Here is a 15,075-nt window from a genome sequence, read left to right as displayed (position 1 = left end):
AAAAACATACATTCACTGGTATCACAATAGTAAGAGAAATACTGGACAAAACAAAAGCTGTGGATCATATTTAGTGATCATATTTGTACTAAAACCTACAGTAGTTGACTAAGTCGAACGCAACATAGATGCAACTCATGACATCAAACAGGCAAATGTGCGGTTAGTTCAAAAAATAAAAACGGCATCAGAGCGGGTGAAAGAAGCTGATGAATTTTTTTTGTACATAATTTACTTCAATGGATTCAAAGGATTTTTTTCTACAAAGAAAATAGTACTTCAAAGATGCAGTATGTAATATTGACAGCTAGTGGTTGAAATGTGTACTGCATGTGTCCAAATTCTAAATATTGGATTGAGTCGTTACCCCACCCTTTCCTCCTCAGACTCAACGATCACGTGCATTGCCAGATTGAGGACAAGCAACAGGAACGAGCACTTACACTGAAAGTTGATCAGTTGATTTATCTGCATTTTAATATGTCTCTGGTTGTCATATAGCTTTTTAGATGGATGCCAAGGCTTCCACCTGTGATCACTGACCTAGTTTGTTTGCTGACTTCAATGGCTGCAATACGCTAAGTTTCCCGCCAACTGGCAACCCGGGGTGTAGAAATACTATTGGGTAAATTGGCTGTGGGCGGGATCACACAGTCCAAAACAAAAACAGGCATTGGGACATGGAACGCACATTTTACATTTCATGGCTTGGCATTATTTTTCGGAGGAATAAGTATGTGAACTTAGCATGTTGCCTAAATATCTGCAAACATATTATGGTTTTTTATGCTTTAGTACACTCCCAAAAAATGATATACAGCAACTTTTAAAAAATCTGTAAAATTCAAATGAATTTGTTTTGAAAAAGTGAAAAAACAAACAAGAATTTGTTTTTTATTTTGCTATATTAAAATTAAGTCAAATCTACCCCAACTCTAACCCTAACTTTTCAACATAATTCTGTATTAGAGTGCGATTAAACATAACTTAAATCCTTTCAAGTTATTGAGTAACTTCTACTTGCAAATCTTTTACTTGCACATTTAAAAACAATAGCATAAATAATATGCATATGTATGTATAGGCCTCATTGAATCATATTCGTATTTGTGGCTTAACACTGTTAATCCTCAAAATAAATTTGAAAAAACCTGTATGCGACCCTAAAACAAAAAACATACAATTCACAAACAATTACATGGAATCTTTAAAGAAAATATCTCAGACACCATATCTAAAACTAATAAAGCCAAAAAGCTTTAAGAAAGAATTGACTGAACTGGATACTAAAATAAAACTTTTAGAAAAGACCTTATCAAATAAAAATGACTCAAATATTCATCAGGAACTGCTGAATCTTAGAACTAAATATAATGAACTATCTGCCAAAAAAGCAGCAGCTAGTCTAATGATGTTAAGACAAAATTATTATGATCAAGGTGAAAAGGCAGGGAAATTGTTAGCTTGGAGAATTAAACAAAAGCAATCAGAAAGAACTATAAATTCTATTGAAGACAATTGTGGCATCATTACAGTGGACCCAGTAAAGATAAATGACACTTTTAAATACTTTTTTGAGACTTTATATTCCTCTGAATATGCAGATAACCGTACACAAAAAGAATTTCTTGACAGTCTGTCTATACCTATTATTTCTGAAGAGACAAAACTGTCTCTAGATATGGACATAACAGAAGAAGAGATCACAGAAGCCATCAACAGTTTAACAGCAGGTCGAACACCGGGACCAGATGGCCTTAATGTAGATTTTTACAAGAAATTTAAAAGAAAACTTGCCAGACCTATTTTAGATATGTTTAAAGAATCCTTTGCAAATGGTATGCTCCCAGAATCCTTAAGACATGCTCTCATTACGCTCATACCCAAGCCTAACAAAATAAATACAAAATGTGATTCATTTCGACCAATCTCATTACTTAATACAGATGTTAAAGTACTAAGCAAAATTTTAGCAAGGAGGTTGGAGACACTCCTACCTAAGATAATACACAGAGACCAAAATGGATTCATTAAGGGTAGGCAGGGTTTTCATAATGTTAGAACCTTGCTTAATGTTTTATATCTTAAAAAAGGGGCTTGTGATGCGGCCATTCTTTCCTTAGATGCCGAAAAGGCTTTCGACAGGGTGGAATGGCCGTATCTATTTGAGGTCCTTAAAAGATTTGGGTTTGGGGAAATTTTCTGTAAATGGATTAAGATACTTTACATGCATCCTATGGCTGAAGTACTAACTAACAATATAGTTTCTAAGGCTTTTAACATCCAAAGGGGTACTCGTCAAGGGTGCCCCCTTTCACCCCTTCTTTTTATCTTAGCAATTGAGCCACTTGCCATCGCGGTAAGATCTCATAGTAATATACTAGGTATCAGATCAGACACAATAGATTTGCGCATTTCGTTGTATGCAGATGATGTAATTCTATACTTGACAAATCTGGCTCACTCCATCCCTTCTCTAATACGACTTCTTTCGCTCTTTGGTAACTTTTCTGGTTATAAAATAAACCAATCTAAATCATGTATCCTGTTACTGAATAATGGTGATAGTCAAATAACAACTGTAACACAATTCAATGTGGTAGATTCCTTTATTTATTTAGGAATTAAAATAACGGCGAATGTAGATCATATATCTTTGGTTAATTACCAACCTCTTTTGAACACGGTCTCTAAATTTATTGAACGGTGGAAAAATCTACCTATATCGCTAATTGGACGTGTAAATATAATAAAAATGAGCGTACTACCTAAAATATTATATCTGTTTCAAAACATTCCTCTCTGCCCTCCAACCTCCTTTTTTACAATACTTCGGAGATCATTCACTGACTTCATATGGAATAATAAAAGAGCTCGTGTTCGGTTATCATTATTATACTTGCCTTATAATAGGGGTGGTCTTCAGTTTCCGAATCTACAGTGGTACTATTGGGCAGCACAGTTACGATCGACCTTATATTATTTCTCATCTGAACATTGTGCATCTTGGGTGGATATTGAATCTTTCTTCATAAAGTCAAAATTACCCCTTAATCTCTACCTCTATTCGGCAGACATTAAATCCCTCAGAAAAGATAAAGATGTTCTATCTTTTAACCCTATCCTCATTAATACAATTAACGTCTGGTGTGATGTATATAAATATCTAGGGCAGTGCAATACTTTATCATGTTTTACTCCAATATGGGGAAACAAGCGTTTTAAACCAGCTAGATCTGACCCTGGATTTAAGATGTGGTTTGATAAAGGGTTACAGAAAATTGAGGATTTCTATAGGGAAAAGGATCTAATGTCCTTTGCCGAAATTGTAGCGCAATTTGATATTCCCAAAAAACATTTTTTTTAATTCCTTCAATTTAGGAGCTATGTTTCTTCCTATCAAGGTGCAAAGCTTACAAAACCTAATAAGACACCTCTTGAAGAACTGTTATCAAAATCTGCCCAAACTAAAGGTTTAATATCTATTAGGGATGTCAACGATTAATCGACGATCGATTAATTGTCGATAATACATTTAATCGATACAACTTATCGATCATCGATTAAGCAGGTCTTCATGCGCGTGCGCGCTGCTCAACCGCGAAACATGTAAAGCGAGCGCGCTGGAGTTATGTTTGGGACCATTTTACACCTTCATCATGACTATAAGTTTGCGTGTGCATTCGCAGCCTTTTGTTTTGTGCAAATGTAAGTTGTAATACTGTTTATTTTCTGTAGGCCTATCTATATCTGATTTATCTCATATTGGATGCATTTGGTTAACAATTAACTCTGTAGTAAAGCGTCAGCTTCAGTGCGCGCAGCTCAAACGGCAGTGCACGACTAATAATGACTATTGGGACTGTAATATCACATAACATTATAAAGAGAACAATATTGTAATAAAACATTGTGAATTATTTGGGTTTAGTTGCCGTGTCGCGTTGCTCCAGGAAGACCGCGTCCACAACATGAGTAGTTCTGAATGAATGGCACGTAACTTAGTTCAAGTTCACTTGTGCATGAATTTGCGTCATTTTGTGCAGATATAATTTGTAATGTTATGTTTATTTTGAATATACCTGATTAATCTCATATAGGATGCGTTTCTTTTAGATAAATAACGTGCTAGCAAAGTGCTCCAGTTTAACGGTAGCAGATTCATTCAGCGCGTGCAGTTGTTCCAGGAAGAGCGCGTCCACAACAGTCACACATTCTCAGCGCATATTAGGCGGCGTTGGTGACACGTTGTATTAGTAGTTATATTTGATTATTAAATAATTAATTTAATTATCAATCACATCGAAACATTTTACAATCCTACTAGCCCTTTATTTATATTTAAAACCATTCTAATTGATTTGGTGAGGAACGTAGCGTTTTGAGCAGCATTTGCAGACCCTGTCATGCTGTCATAGCCACTGCAGTAGACGCATATCGCAGTATTAAGGCTAACGATTAATCGATTAATTGATCGTTAATTTAAACGACGATCGATCATGGGATTTTGTGAAAATTGACATCCCTAATATCTATGTTTTATAAAATGTTAGAATCACACTCTAAAGAATCATCAGAATCTAAATTGGCTTCCTGGAGAGAAGATTTAAATGTAAACATTCCCTCGGATGTTTGGGATGGAATATGTACGAAAGCTCATGTACAAACAGTTAATAGTAATCTTAAATTAATTCAGTACAACTGGATTATGAGAACTTACATTACTCCAGTTAGGTTAAATAAAATTAACCAGAATATCCCAGATACGTGCATCAAATGCTCAGATGATAAAGGTACACTTTTGCATTGCATGTGGAACTGCCCAAAGGTGCAGGAGTTTTGGAAGGAGGTGGCTATATTTATTTCTCAGATGGTGTCTATAAATCTACCAATGAAACCCGAAATTTTTATTTTGGGAATTATTCCTGAGAATACTGTGGACCATGGCAGCACTCGTAAACTTGTTGATATTAGTATACTTCAAGCAAAGCGTCTAATAGCCTTGTATTGGAAGAAAGTGGAAAAGCCATCTATCGTACAGTGGATCAATAACATGTCCTTCTGTTTAGCTATGGAAAAGATAACTTATATCTTGAAAGGTAAAATTTCTTCTTTTGAGAAAATTTGGACACCCTTTATATCCTTTATATCAAATTCGGATTTTGGGAATGTACTAAATAAGACAGGAGAAGACAAGCTAACTTGACACTTGATCTATCTTATTTATCCCCCTTTTCATATTTTTTTATTTAAAGAAAACATTGTTAAATAATGATTTGTTGTATGCCTTCTATGCATGTTTTGTATTTTCAACTTCCCCTTCCGACTGTATTACTTTCTGGAATAACCTGTGTTGCTATTTAAAATAACCTGTGCCTTGTTTTGTTTTGTTTTATTTTATTTTATTTTATTTATTTATTTATTTATTTTTATTTTATTTATTTTTTATATATGAAAAGATGTAACTATAATATTGTTGTATTACATTGTTATATTTTGATACATCTTAATAAAAAGATTGTTAAAAAAATAAATAAAAAAAAACGAATAAAGCCGGGCAGAAATGAGGGAACTTACCTCTTTGGAGTCATCACTTGCTAATGCATGAGACAGATGTGCGCTGAATGTGCTCTTCCCAACACCCCCTTTGCCAGACAAAACTAGAATTTTGTGCTTCACAGAGGTCATTTTTTGTCTGATTTCCTCTATGGCTGCAATGACAGAAAACAATGTCATACACTTCAGATTTAGATAGAGCTAACAAGCTATTATAATTAAAAGAACACTGACGTTAAATAATCTTAAAGAGTCATATTACAGTTTTTTTCGATTGCTAAACGACAGTGGGCACAACTGGAGTCACATGTGCAAAACTCTAACTACAGTCTGCACAGCAGCAGTTCATGTGGACCAAACTCTAGTTCGTTTTTCATTGCTTGAACAGTTTTCAAAACTCTACACACTTATCCCATGACTTTAACCACAACCTGCACAACACTGTGGATTTACAGCACTTTGTTCAAATGCTAACACACTGCTGTCAAAACTGTGAACCACACATTCAAAACAGAATAGATTTCAGCCTTGTGCCTTTCAAACACTGCTGACTGCAATTTCAGCTGAAAGGCTAAGAAGGTGTCTTGTTTTAGACTTGTTAGTGAACACACGCATATAGGTGTGTGTGTGTATATATATATATATATATATATATATATATATATATATATATATATATATAGTACCAGTCAAAAGTTTGGAAACGTTACTATTTTTAATGTTTTTGAAAGAAGTCTCTTATGCTCATCAAGCCTGCAGTTAAAAAAAAAAAAAAAACACACAGTAATATTATGAAATATTATTACAATTTAAAATAATGGTTCTCTTTTTTAATATACTTTAAAATGTAATTTATTTTTGTGATGCAAAGCTGAATTTTCATCAGCAAGTCTTTGGTGTCTTATGATCCTTCAGAAATCATTCTAATATGCTGATTTATGATCAATGTTGGAAACAGTTGTGCTGCTTAATATTTTTTTTATAACCTGAGATACTTTTTTCAGGATTATTTGATGAATAAAAAGTTAAAAAGAACTGTATTTATTTAGAATAGAAATCTTTTGTAACAATATACACTACCGTTCAAAAGTTTGGGAACAATAAATGCTGTTAACGTTTTACTCATCAATGAATCCTGAAAAAAGTATTCCAAAAAAATATATTAAACAGCACAACTGTTTCCATCATTGATAATAACTGAGTATCAAATCATCATATTAGAATGATTTCTGAAGGATCATAAGACACCAAAGACTGAAGTACTTGCTGATGAAAATTCAGCTTTGCATCACAAAAATAAATTACATTTTAAAATATATTAAAAAAGAGAACCATTATTTTAAATTGTAATAATATTTCATAATTTTACTGTTTTTTTTTTTTTTGTTTTTTTTTAACTGCAGGCTTGATGAGCATAAGAGACTTCTTTCAAAAACATTAAAAATAGTAATGTTTCCAAACTTTTGACTGGTACTGTATATATATATATATAGGTAGAGCTCAGAAAGACTAATTTTGGAAATGGAACAATGAAGACGGTTTGGTGGAGGGAGAAGGGTGGCAGGGAGAGGGCGGATGCGTGCCGGATGTGAGGACACGAGTCCAGAGGACTGCCAGGGATGGATAAGGCACTCCAGAAGGTTCTTCCACAGGTGCATGGCAAGAGAGAACATTAGATGTGATGTTGATGAAAGCCTGTGGCCTGATGCTAGAGAGAGGCAGGATTAGCCCCTCAGTTATTTGTTCGAATTACAGTATGTACTTTTAGTTTCTACCTTTTTTTTCTCATTACTGTAATTCCGTAAATTACTACAGACTATTGAAGCAAACTGCTAATTTTCATTTACCTTAAAGAATTATGTTCTAAAAAATTTAAATAAATCATGTGAAAGAATGTCACTCTTTTCTTTGAAGAAAATATTACTTTGTATGAAGTCACTGAAATTGTTCAAACTGTAAAGATGAAAAGTTCGTATTTTCTGTATTGGTGTTTGATGCTAGTGTTTTTCCTCTCAGTGTGTTCTGGAGTGACAGTGTGTGTTATCTCAGTGAGGGTTGTGTGTAGTGTTTGGCTGCACTGAGCGTGTTTTGAGCCGTGTGTTAAGAGTTGTGTTGCTCTGAATGAGTTTTGCAGGTGATGTGAACTGTTTAGCTCAGGTGACTGTTGGTAGTGCAGACTGTAGTTAGAGTTTTGCACATGTAGCTCCAGTTGTGCTTACTGTCATTTAGCAATCGAAAAAAACTGTAAGACATGCAATTTGCTCTTTCTTTCTTTTTTAACATTTGAAACATCTAGAATGAAACTGCTCACATACAGCTGTAAAAGTGTAATATATGTATTTAAATAAATGTATACCTGGATCAGGGGCTTTAGCAGCACCAGACGCACATATATTCTGGTTTGGGCATCCCTGACATGATGAAGATTTACCAGCCTGGTCACTGTTTGTGCCCGGACAGTCTAGACAGAATGACAACAGACTTTAAAAAAAAGTAAACAGCCATATAAAGTGTGAATCATGTACAGATGCCTTCATTTTCTTTATTTTAAGTGAGATTATTAATAAAAACAAAGACAGATGGACTCAGACATAAGTTCAGAAGATCACACTTAATTTGATAGCACGTTGCAACTTGCTAACTATATTTATGGATGTTAAAGTAAACAGTAGATAAACGTCTAGGCAGCTGACAGGCAGTTGTAGTGCCAGACTGTATAAAATGACAGATGTCCGTTTAAGATAAACATCAGAGAGGCACAGCGAAACGTGAAGTTGGATATGCGTATAGTTGGCGAAAGGGCAGTTTAAACTAAACTGTAAACAGATGGCAGTTAAAAAAAGTGTGTATTCAATGTCCTTAAAGTTAATGATATACACATTTTTTAGACTTACGCTCTGGCGCATCACTAGGAACATCCGCCATCTTTCAAATCCTGCGCAGTTCCTGACAGTGGTGCAACGACCATGAACTTCCCCGGATAATGCAGTGTGTCGAAAGTTCCTCACGCTCACATTGCGGTATTTTGACTCACAGTGAAAAGTCAAATGTAAAAATATTTGTTAAGGTTTACTCACATCAGGGACCACTTAACAGTCAGTCAAGTTAACATTAAATGAATTCCCACTCTAATTAAAAATTATATAACAAACATGACAAATGAAAAAAAAATAAGAAAGAAAGAAAGAAAGAAAGAAAGAAAGAAAGAAAGAAAGAAAGAAAGAAAGAAAGAAAGAAAGAAAGAAAGAAAGAAAGAAAGAAAGAAAATAATAATAATAATAATAATAATATACAGGCTGTTGTGTTATTTATGGTTTGCTTATTTAAGGATTTCTTAACTCTTTATCTGATGTGGTCTGGAGTGCCTTTTATGAGGAAGAATTTTTTCTCTGAATTACTCCTCATTTCTAGGTGGTAGCCTAGCCAGTTTATGCAGATAAGTTTGTACAAAATGAGCATAGCCTGCAATAATATAACTCTTACTTAAATGTCCAATTTGTCATCGTCCTTTAAAAGAAATAAAATAAAAATTCAGTATGTGGCATGTTAAGTGGTTAATTGTAGATTTCTAAGTGTTTTACAGACTATATTTGAATGGCAGACATAGCTTTTGAAAAAAGTCAAATATTGTGGCCTTCTGCCTACTTGAGCGAAAGTGGATGAGTGGATGGTCAGTAACGCTTATGTAAATCAAAAGGAATGTAGCTCTGTGACTACAAATGCCAATCATATTACCATAGCCATAACTTTTGATCTCGGATCTTCACACTCTCTCAGCTTTTAGTTAATGATTAAAATGCAGTTTTACCTCTCAGTCACAGAAGGGTTAACTCAAGTGTTTGTACAGGGCTTTTGAGGAAGCAGAAATTACTTTCTGGCAACACTAGAGTTAGTTTCCTACATCCTCCCAAGGGCAGTGTCACTGTATACAGGATGGCTTTGTGCTTGAATTGCCCAGTTACGGATGTTTCTTTTTAAATGCCAGAGAATGACATAAAAGGCAAAAGGTGATTGTCTGACTTCTGGCCATTTGTCATCAACAACTCTTATAAAGCTTTTGAGATTGACTCTTTAAACTTCTCAGACATTTAACATATTGATGTTGTGGAACAGATGGCAACATTAACCTCAAGATACATAAACCTACATAAAAAGATTTTCTGTCCTGTATGGTCATTTATCCATGATAAAGTTTTATTGGGTCTTTTTCTGGAAAATAAATAAAATAAAAATAAATAAAAATTATCTTGTGGAGGGGTTGGTTTGTTTTCTTGACGGTTGTAGCTCCCGGTGATCCGAATCTGAATTTTGGGCCCCTGAGTTCTTGGACATGATGTAATATGAGATGTCCTTTGTTTTTTAACATCCTTCACAAATGCTTATAGAGTGCAGCTGGCCATGAAGAGACACGCCCATAGACAGGCATTATGGGAGGAGATTCCCCTCGTCCCCCAATTCATATAAAACCTCTTTTATGAATCCCTCAGGTGTGCTGAGGAATTTTCTCTTTTGCTGAGTTGATCAGAAAACTTTTTGTTGTTGCAAAAGCTGGTCTCTTCTCTGAAAAGCAGTTCAAAATATTAGTGATGTAAATTTTAAAATGCAATTTAGCACTGACAAATAAAAAAAGTGTAAAAAGTGCAGCAATATTATAAAAGTTTTTTTTTTTTTTTTTTTTTTTTTTAGTTCATGCACTCACTAGTGTAATATTTCAAGCTGTCTTGTAGGGGGTGACTAAAGAATCACTGAAGAAAAAGAGAATTTTTTGTTTTTATTCTTTGCATTTATTTATTTATTTGTACGTATGCATTTATGCATTTATAAATGCCTAAATTATGGATAAATAATTATGGAGAATCTATTTATCTACAACCTGAAACTTCAAGAATACTAACACAAAGCAGTTTCATTTTGAATAAAAAGCACATTATTGTGATTGGTTATCCCCTTACATCGCATGACCTGCACTCAAATCATGCAAATTCATAAAAGCACTGACTCATAAACGGTAGAAAGTCACTGTGTGTCCATAAAGGTGTCTGTAACCTCAAATACCCCAGGGCAAGTACACAGATAGATGTCAGTTTGTTGCCAAGGAAACTATTCCACCTGGCTAGCTTAAGATGGACCCAGTCACCACTCCTTGTCCACTGAAAATGGTGTGGGAGGGTGTGTTTTTGTTTTATTGTACAGAGACCAAGAAGAAGAGAGTGTTTTTCTTCATTTATCTCACGGTTATCATGTTTACATTAGTATCAGAGAACAGAAATGAGGGGTTTAGAATAGCTTATGTTATGAATAAGGCAAGACATGGAAAGTGAGCTTGTGCTTTGAGTGTTAATATATAGCTATAACGTCTTGTAGATGTTCATTCAATTTTACGGATCAAGTGTTTTGTGCAGCACCTTTATCTTGTGCAATGTTATGTGAATAAAAGAAATGAATCATCAATCCTCTCATCTCAAAACCTTATTTTCTTTTAGTCATACACAGTCTCATGGATGAATGATTATGAATGAAGAACAGCTGCACCTGTAAACTGAAAAGAATGTTGCTTGCCTTCATTTTTTAAGTACAATCAACTTGGATGTTTTAGTCGTTTCAACTTAAATTACATTCAACTGACTTTAAAAAATGAGTTGTATCTTGTATAACATAAAAAAGTTGAAAATTGCTTAACTTATTTTAATGAGTTAAAGCAATGTAAAAACATGTTGTCATAACTTATTGGTCATATCATTTTTTACAGTGTAACTGGTCTGAGATGCCAAATGTGTGTTTTGAGCGAGCTGAAATATGGTCTTGGAGTTTCAAACTAACTTAAGTTCTCACAGGACAACATAGGGCATATGATTAATGCTGGTTAATCTAGTTAAGAAGCATGTACACAGCACACCAGCATCCAATACATTCATTTTCTTTGTGAGAAAAAGTGACTTCAAGGCCACCTGACAACTTAAAAAAAGTTCAAGATACAGTACATATTTGGACATGATTACCCTGTTTCTGAGGTGAGGATTATTATTATTAATATTTTAATGTGTTATTATTATTATTTACTAGAGCATTATTTTCGTTTAAGAAGATCTTCTTCAACCCAACCCTTTGAGAAGTCAATTTTGGATTGCATCTCTATTGGTTGGTGAGGGTAAAGTGATTACCCTGTTTCTCAGGTGAGGATTATTATTAATAATACAGTAGATCATGCTTTTCCTTTAAGCAGCTATATGTAAGAGATTCTGTTCTTCAACCCAAACCTTTTGAGAAGAAGGCTTTATGATTCATGGTGGAGAAACTGAGATAAGCCCCCATGTGATAGGTCTTTCTTCCAGACCTAATGCTGGGTACACATCAAAAGATAATCGGGCTGATTTTGGGCCGATTTCTCCCCTTCCGACAATCCTAGCTATGTCCCGATTATCTTGATGGTTTAACAGATTATTTTATCAGATTTTCCCTTGGTGTGAGGTGTGTTAAGAGTGTCCGAACCTGCTCGGAAGAACGTCGGAGCCGCTCCGATCGCGAATCGTAAATATTAAACATGTTTAATATTTACGATCAGAAATCCTGATGTGTGGGGGGAACTCCGAGGACAAACACGCGCACGCTCTGGAGATTATCACGTGAAACGAAACAATATCCAATCAGAAAGCGAGATGATGGAAGAAACGGTCATTCTCACACACACACACACACACACACACACACACACACACACACACACACACTTGCAGGAAGCTTAATGTTAAGATTTAGTATTCATAAGTGTAAATTTCGAGGAAACAAGCCTTTGTTTTTCATTTTAAGAGCAGACATTTTACAATACCTAAACACAATATTGGGTTTGAAAAATAAGAAAGCTGCAAAGTGCGTTTCAATCTGTAAACATTTTCAAATTTTTGTTTAACTTTTAAGTTTGTCACTGTTTATGTATATGTCTTTTTATGTTTGTTTATCGGCTTTACTCTTTGTACCCCCCTGACTGTAATTGTATAATTCTTAAAATCAATAAAAAAAAAAAATAATAAAAAAAAAAGCTGCGTGTTAAGGGTTCAGTGATGTTCTATAGACTAGAGGGATTAAATAACTTTTTCTAAAGAGACAATAAAGACAATAAAGAATGAATATATTTCTGTATAAAATGTTATATATAATGGTAGGTACAATGGTTTTTTCACGTGAATTTTCTGTGAAAATCATTCCAAACACTATCGCAATTTCTTCCTGCATATCGTCCGTCATGCTTATTCTGAAGTCTCACGATATTTTGCGAGATTTCCTGTGTTCATAGTCGAGACTCTGGTTGAAAATCTGTTTGTGTGTGGTGTGCTGTCTTTGTCACATCATGGCAGACCACACACTATAGGAGCAAAACGCTTAAATCTAGGATTTTTTGTCCTCATGTTTGTGGTCTGTCACATTTTGAAAATCTTATAAGATGTAAAAAATCTTTTGGTGTGTACCCAGCATTAAGGACAAAGACTTAAATCTTCTCCACTTCCCTCAGGCCCACTCGCTCTTCTGTGCAGATTAGCCTCCAAGGCTAGTGCGAGCAGTCTTGTCTACCGGATTAGATTTTGCTTTTGGAAGCTTTGCCATACCCCACATTTAAAGGCCAGGACAAAGGATTGTGGATACTTCAATCAACACGAGGATGATCGGCGAGCGCTCCAGGAGAGTGGAGAATGCGCAACCAATATCCATGGACGCACTCACCCTGAAGGGCCAGAGACATGTTCAACACTTGTTAACAAGTGTTCTCTTGTGACGGCCCTGTGGATCATTGAGAGTTGATCTCCAGTATTCCAGTACAGCCGTCTAGAGAGCGATGCGGACTGCAGTGGATTTCATCATACACAGCCCTCACTTGTTGTACTAGAACAACATGACTTCTGTTCAATGAAGTGTCTTGATGATTCCAAGTGGAACAGTAGATGTGTTATGGATGATCCAGGATTTCTGCCAAGACTTCATTTAATCCAATATATTTGGAGGAATGCTTGTGAGAAACCAGTCTTTGCTGTGTCTATACTCAGTGCTTAGTAGGCTATTAAATGCTTTTTCTTTGAAAGTTAATTACAGTAATCACCATACTAGGATGGATAGAATAGGCTACATAGTGTTATTCTATGTATGTATGTGAACATCGAGTGAAATCAGCAATCATTGGAAGAAACAATGACAATATTTTATTAATAACCAAACAGATGCTAAATGAACCATATGAGACTGCGTTCAGGATGAATTTATGTCTGTGGAAAGAAAGGTCAACAAGATGTGTGAGTGAATTTTATAAAGTGCTGGTAAAGCAAAGAGCAAAGCGAGAATGCAAATGTGCATTGTTGCAGTGACTCAGTCAGAGCGCCAGCTTGCTGCCCAGGGGGAGTGGCTCGCTGGCACACCAGCCATCGCTATGATTGGATTCACTCTCTACAAATGTGCTAATCTTGCCATTTCTCATTTGTCTCCATAGCACTGTAACAGAAACAGAGAGTCAGACAGAAACATCAGTCCACATAGTCAGACTGGAGTGCTTGAGTCACACTAGAGAGTCAGAATATGACAGCATACCAGCCACAATTTGTTCTTGAGCTCTTTCCGCAGACCCTGCAGGAGATTTGCTAGATTGAGCGGACAGCCAATGAGCTGGAACAGGCCATATATAAATAAATAATAAAACACACACACACACACACACACACACACACACACACACACACACACACACACACACAAAATTTGGAAAGACACATCTGTCTATAAAACGGTCTAATAGCTGAAAATGCATATATACATATATATATATATATATATATATATATATATATATATATATGCACAGGAATAAATTACATTTTAAAATATATTAAAACAGAACATTTTGAATTGCAATATTTTTTTCCACAATAACCGTTTATACTTTATTTTAATCAAATAATTAATGCAGCCATGCATGGTAAGCAATTAAAAAAAAAAAAAAAAAAAAAAAAACTTTTCAAAACCTTTGACCAGTAGTGTATCTTAATACAATTTATTAAAATATGTATCTTGTTTATGAACTAGCTAGTAATCATTTTTTATATTTAACAATATAAAATTAACAATATAAAAAAAGTGACAAAAGTAAAATCATCAAAGATTTTCAGACTAGATCAGACAAACAAATATAATGAAAATAATAAATAAATAAATAAAATATAGACAAAAAAACTAGAATGATACTGATTTAAGTTTCAATGCACAAAAGTCACTGAAGGTAATGACAACTTCCTGTTCTGTAAGTGAATTGAATCAGATCTGAATGATTCAGTGAAAGTTTGTCAGACTGACTGGTTCAAACCTGTGAGTTCTTATTTTCGAACGATTCATTAAAATAATCTCATAAGAGTCATTTGCTCGTGAATCATGTTTTTTCCATTTCTAACGAGGACTGAAAGTAACAGCGTGCACAAATGTGACACCATACAGGTGAGTAAATAATACATTTTTGAGTTTGAGAACTGTTCCTTCAAGAAAAGA

At 34.7% G+C, this 15,075-nt stretch overlaps 1 protein-coding gene across 1 annotated transcript in view; it reads right to left on the bottom strand.

The window, feature by feature from the left end:
- The window catches only part of nubp1 (nucleotide binding protein 1 (MinD homolog, E. coli)), a 33,555-nt gene extending 24,954 nt beyond the window's left edge, over positions 1-8,601 (bottom strand). The window contains exons 1-3 of the mRNA XM_082136873.1: positions 8,451-8,601; positions 7,913-8,017; positions 5,578-5,711 (exon numbers count right to left, since the gene is read on the bottom strand). Of these exons, the coding sequence (XP_081992999.1) occupies positions 5,578-5,711; positions 7,913-8,017; positions 8,451-8,481 (270 nt within the window). The 5' untranslated portion in view covers positions 8,482-8,601. The remainder of the gene's footprint in view (positions 1-5,577; positions 5,712-7,912; positions 8,018-8,450) is intronic.
- Between the last annotated feature and the right edge of the window lie 6,474 nt (positions 8,602-15,075).

This window comes from Leuciscus leuciscus (assembly GCF_965113295.1).
Source record: "Leuciscus leuciscus genome assembly, chromosome: 1".
NCBI classification, from domain to species: domain Eukaryota; kingdom Metazoa; phylum Chordata; class Actinopteri; order Cypriniformes; family Leuciscidae; genus Leuciscus; species Leuciscus leuciscus.
This window is presented reverse-complemented; position numbering and strand designations above follow the sequence as displayed.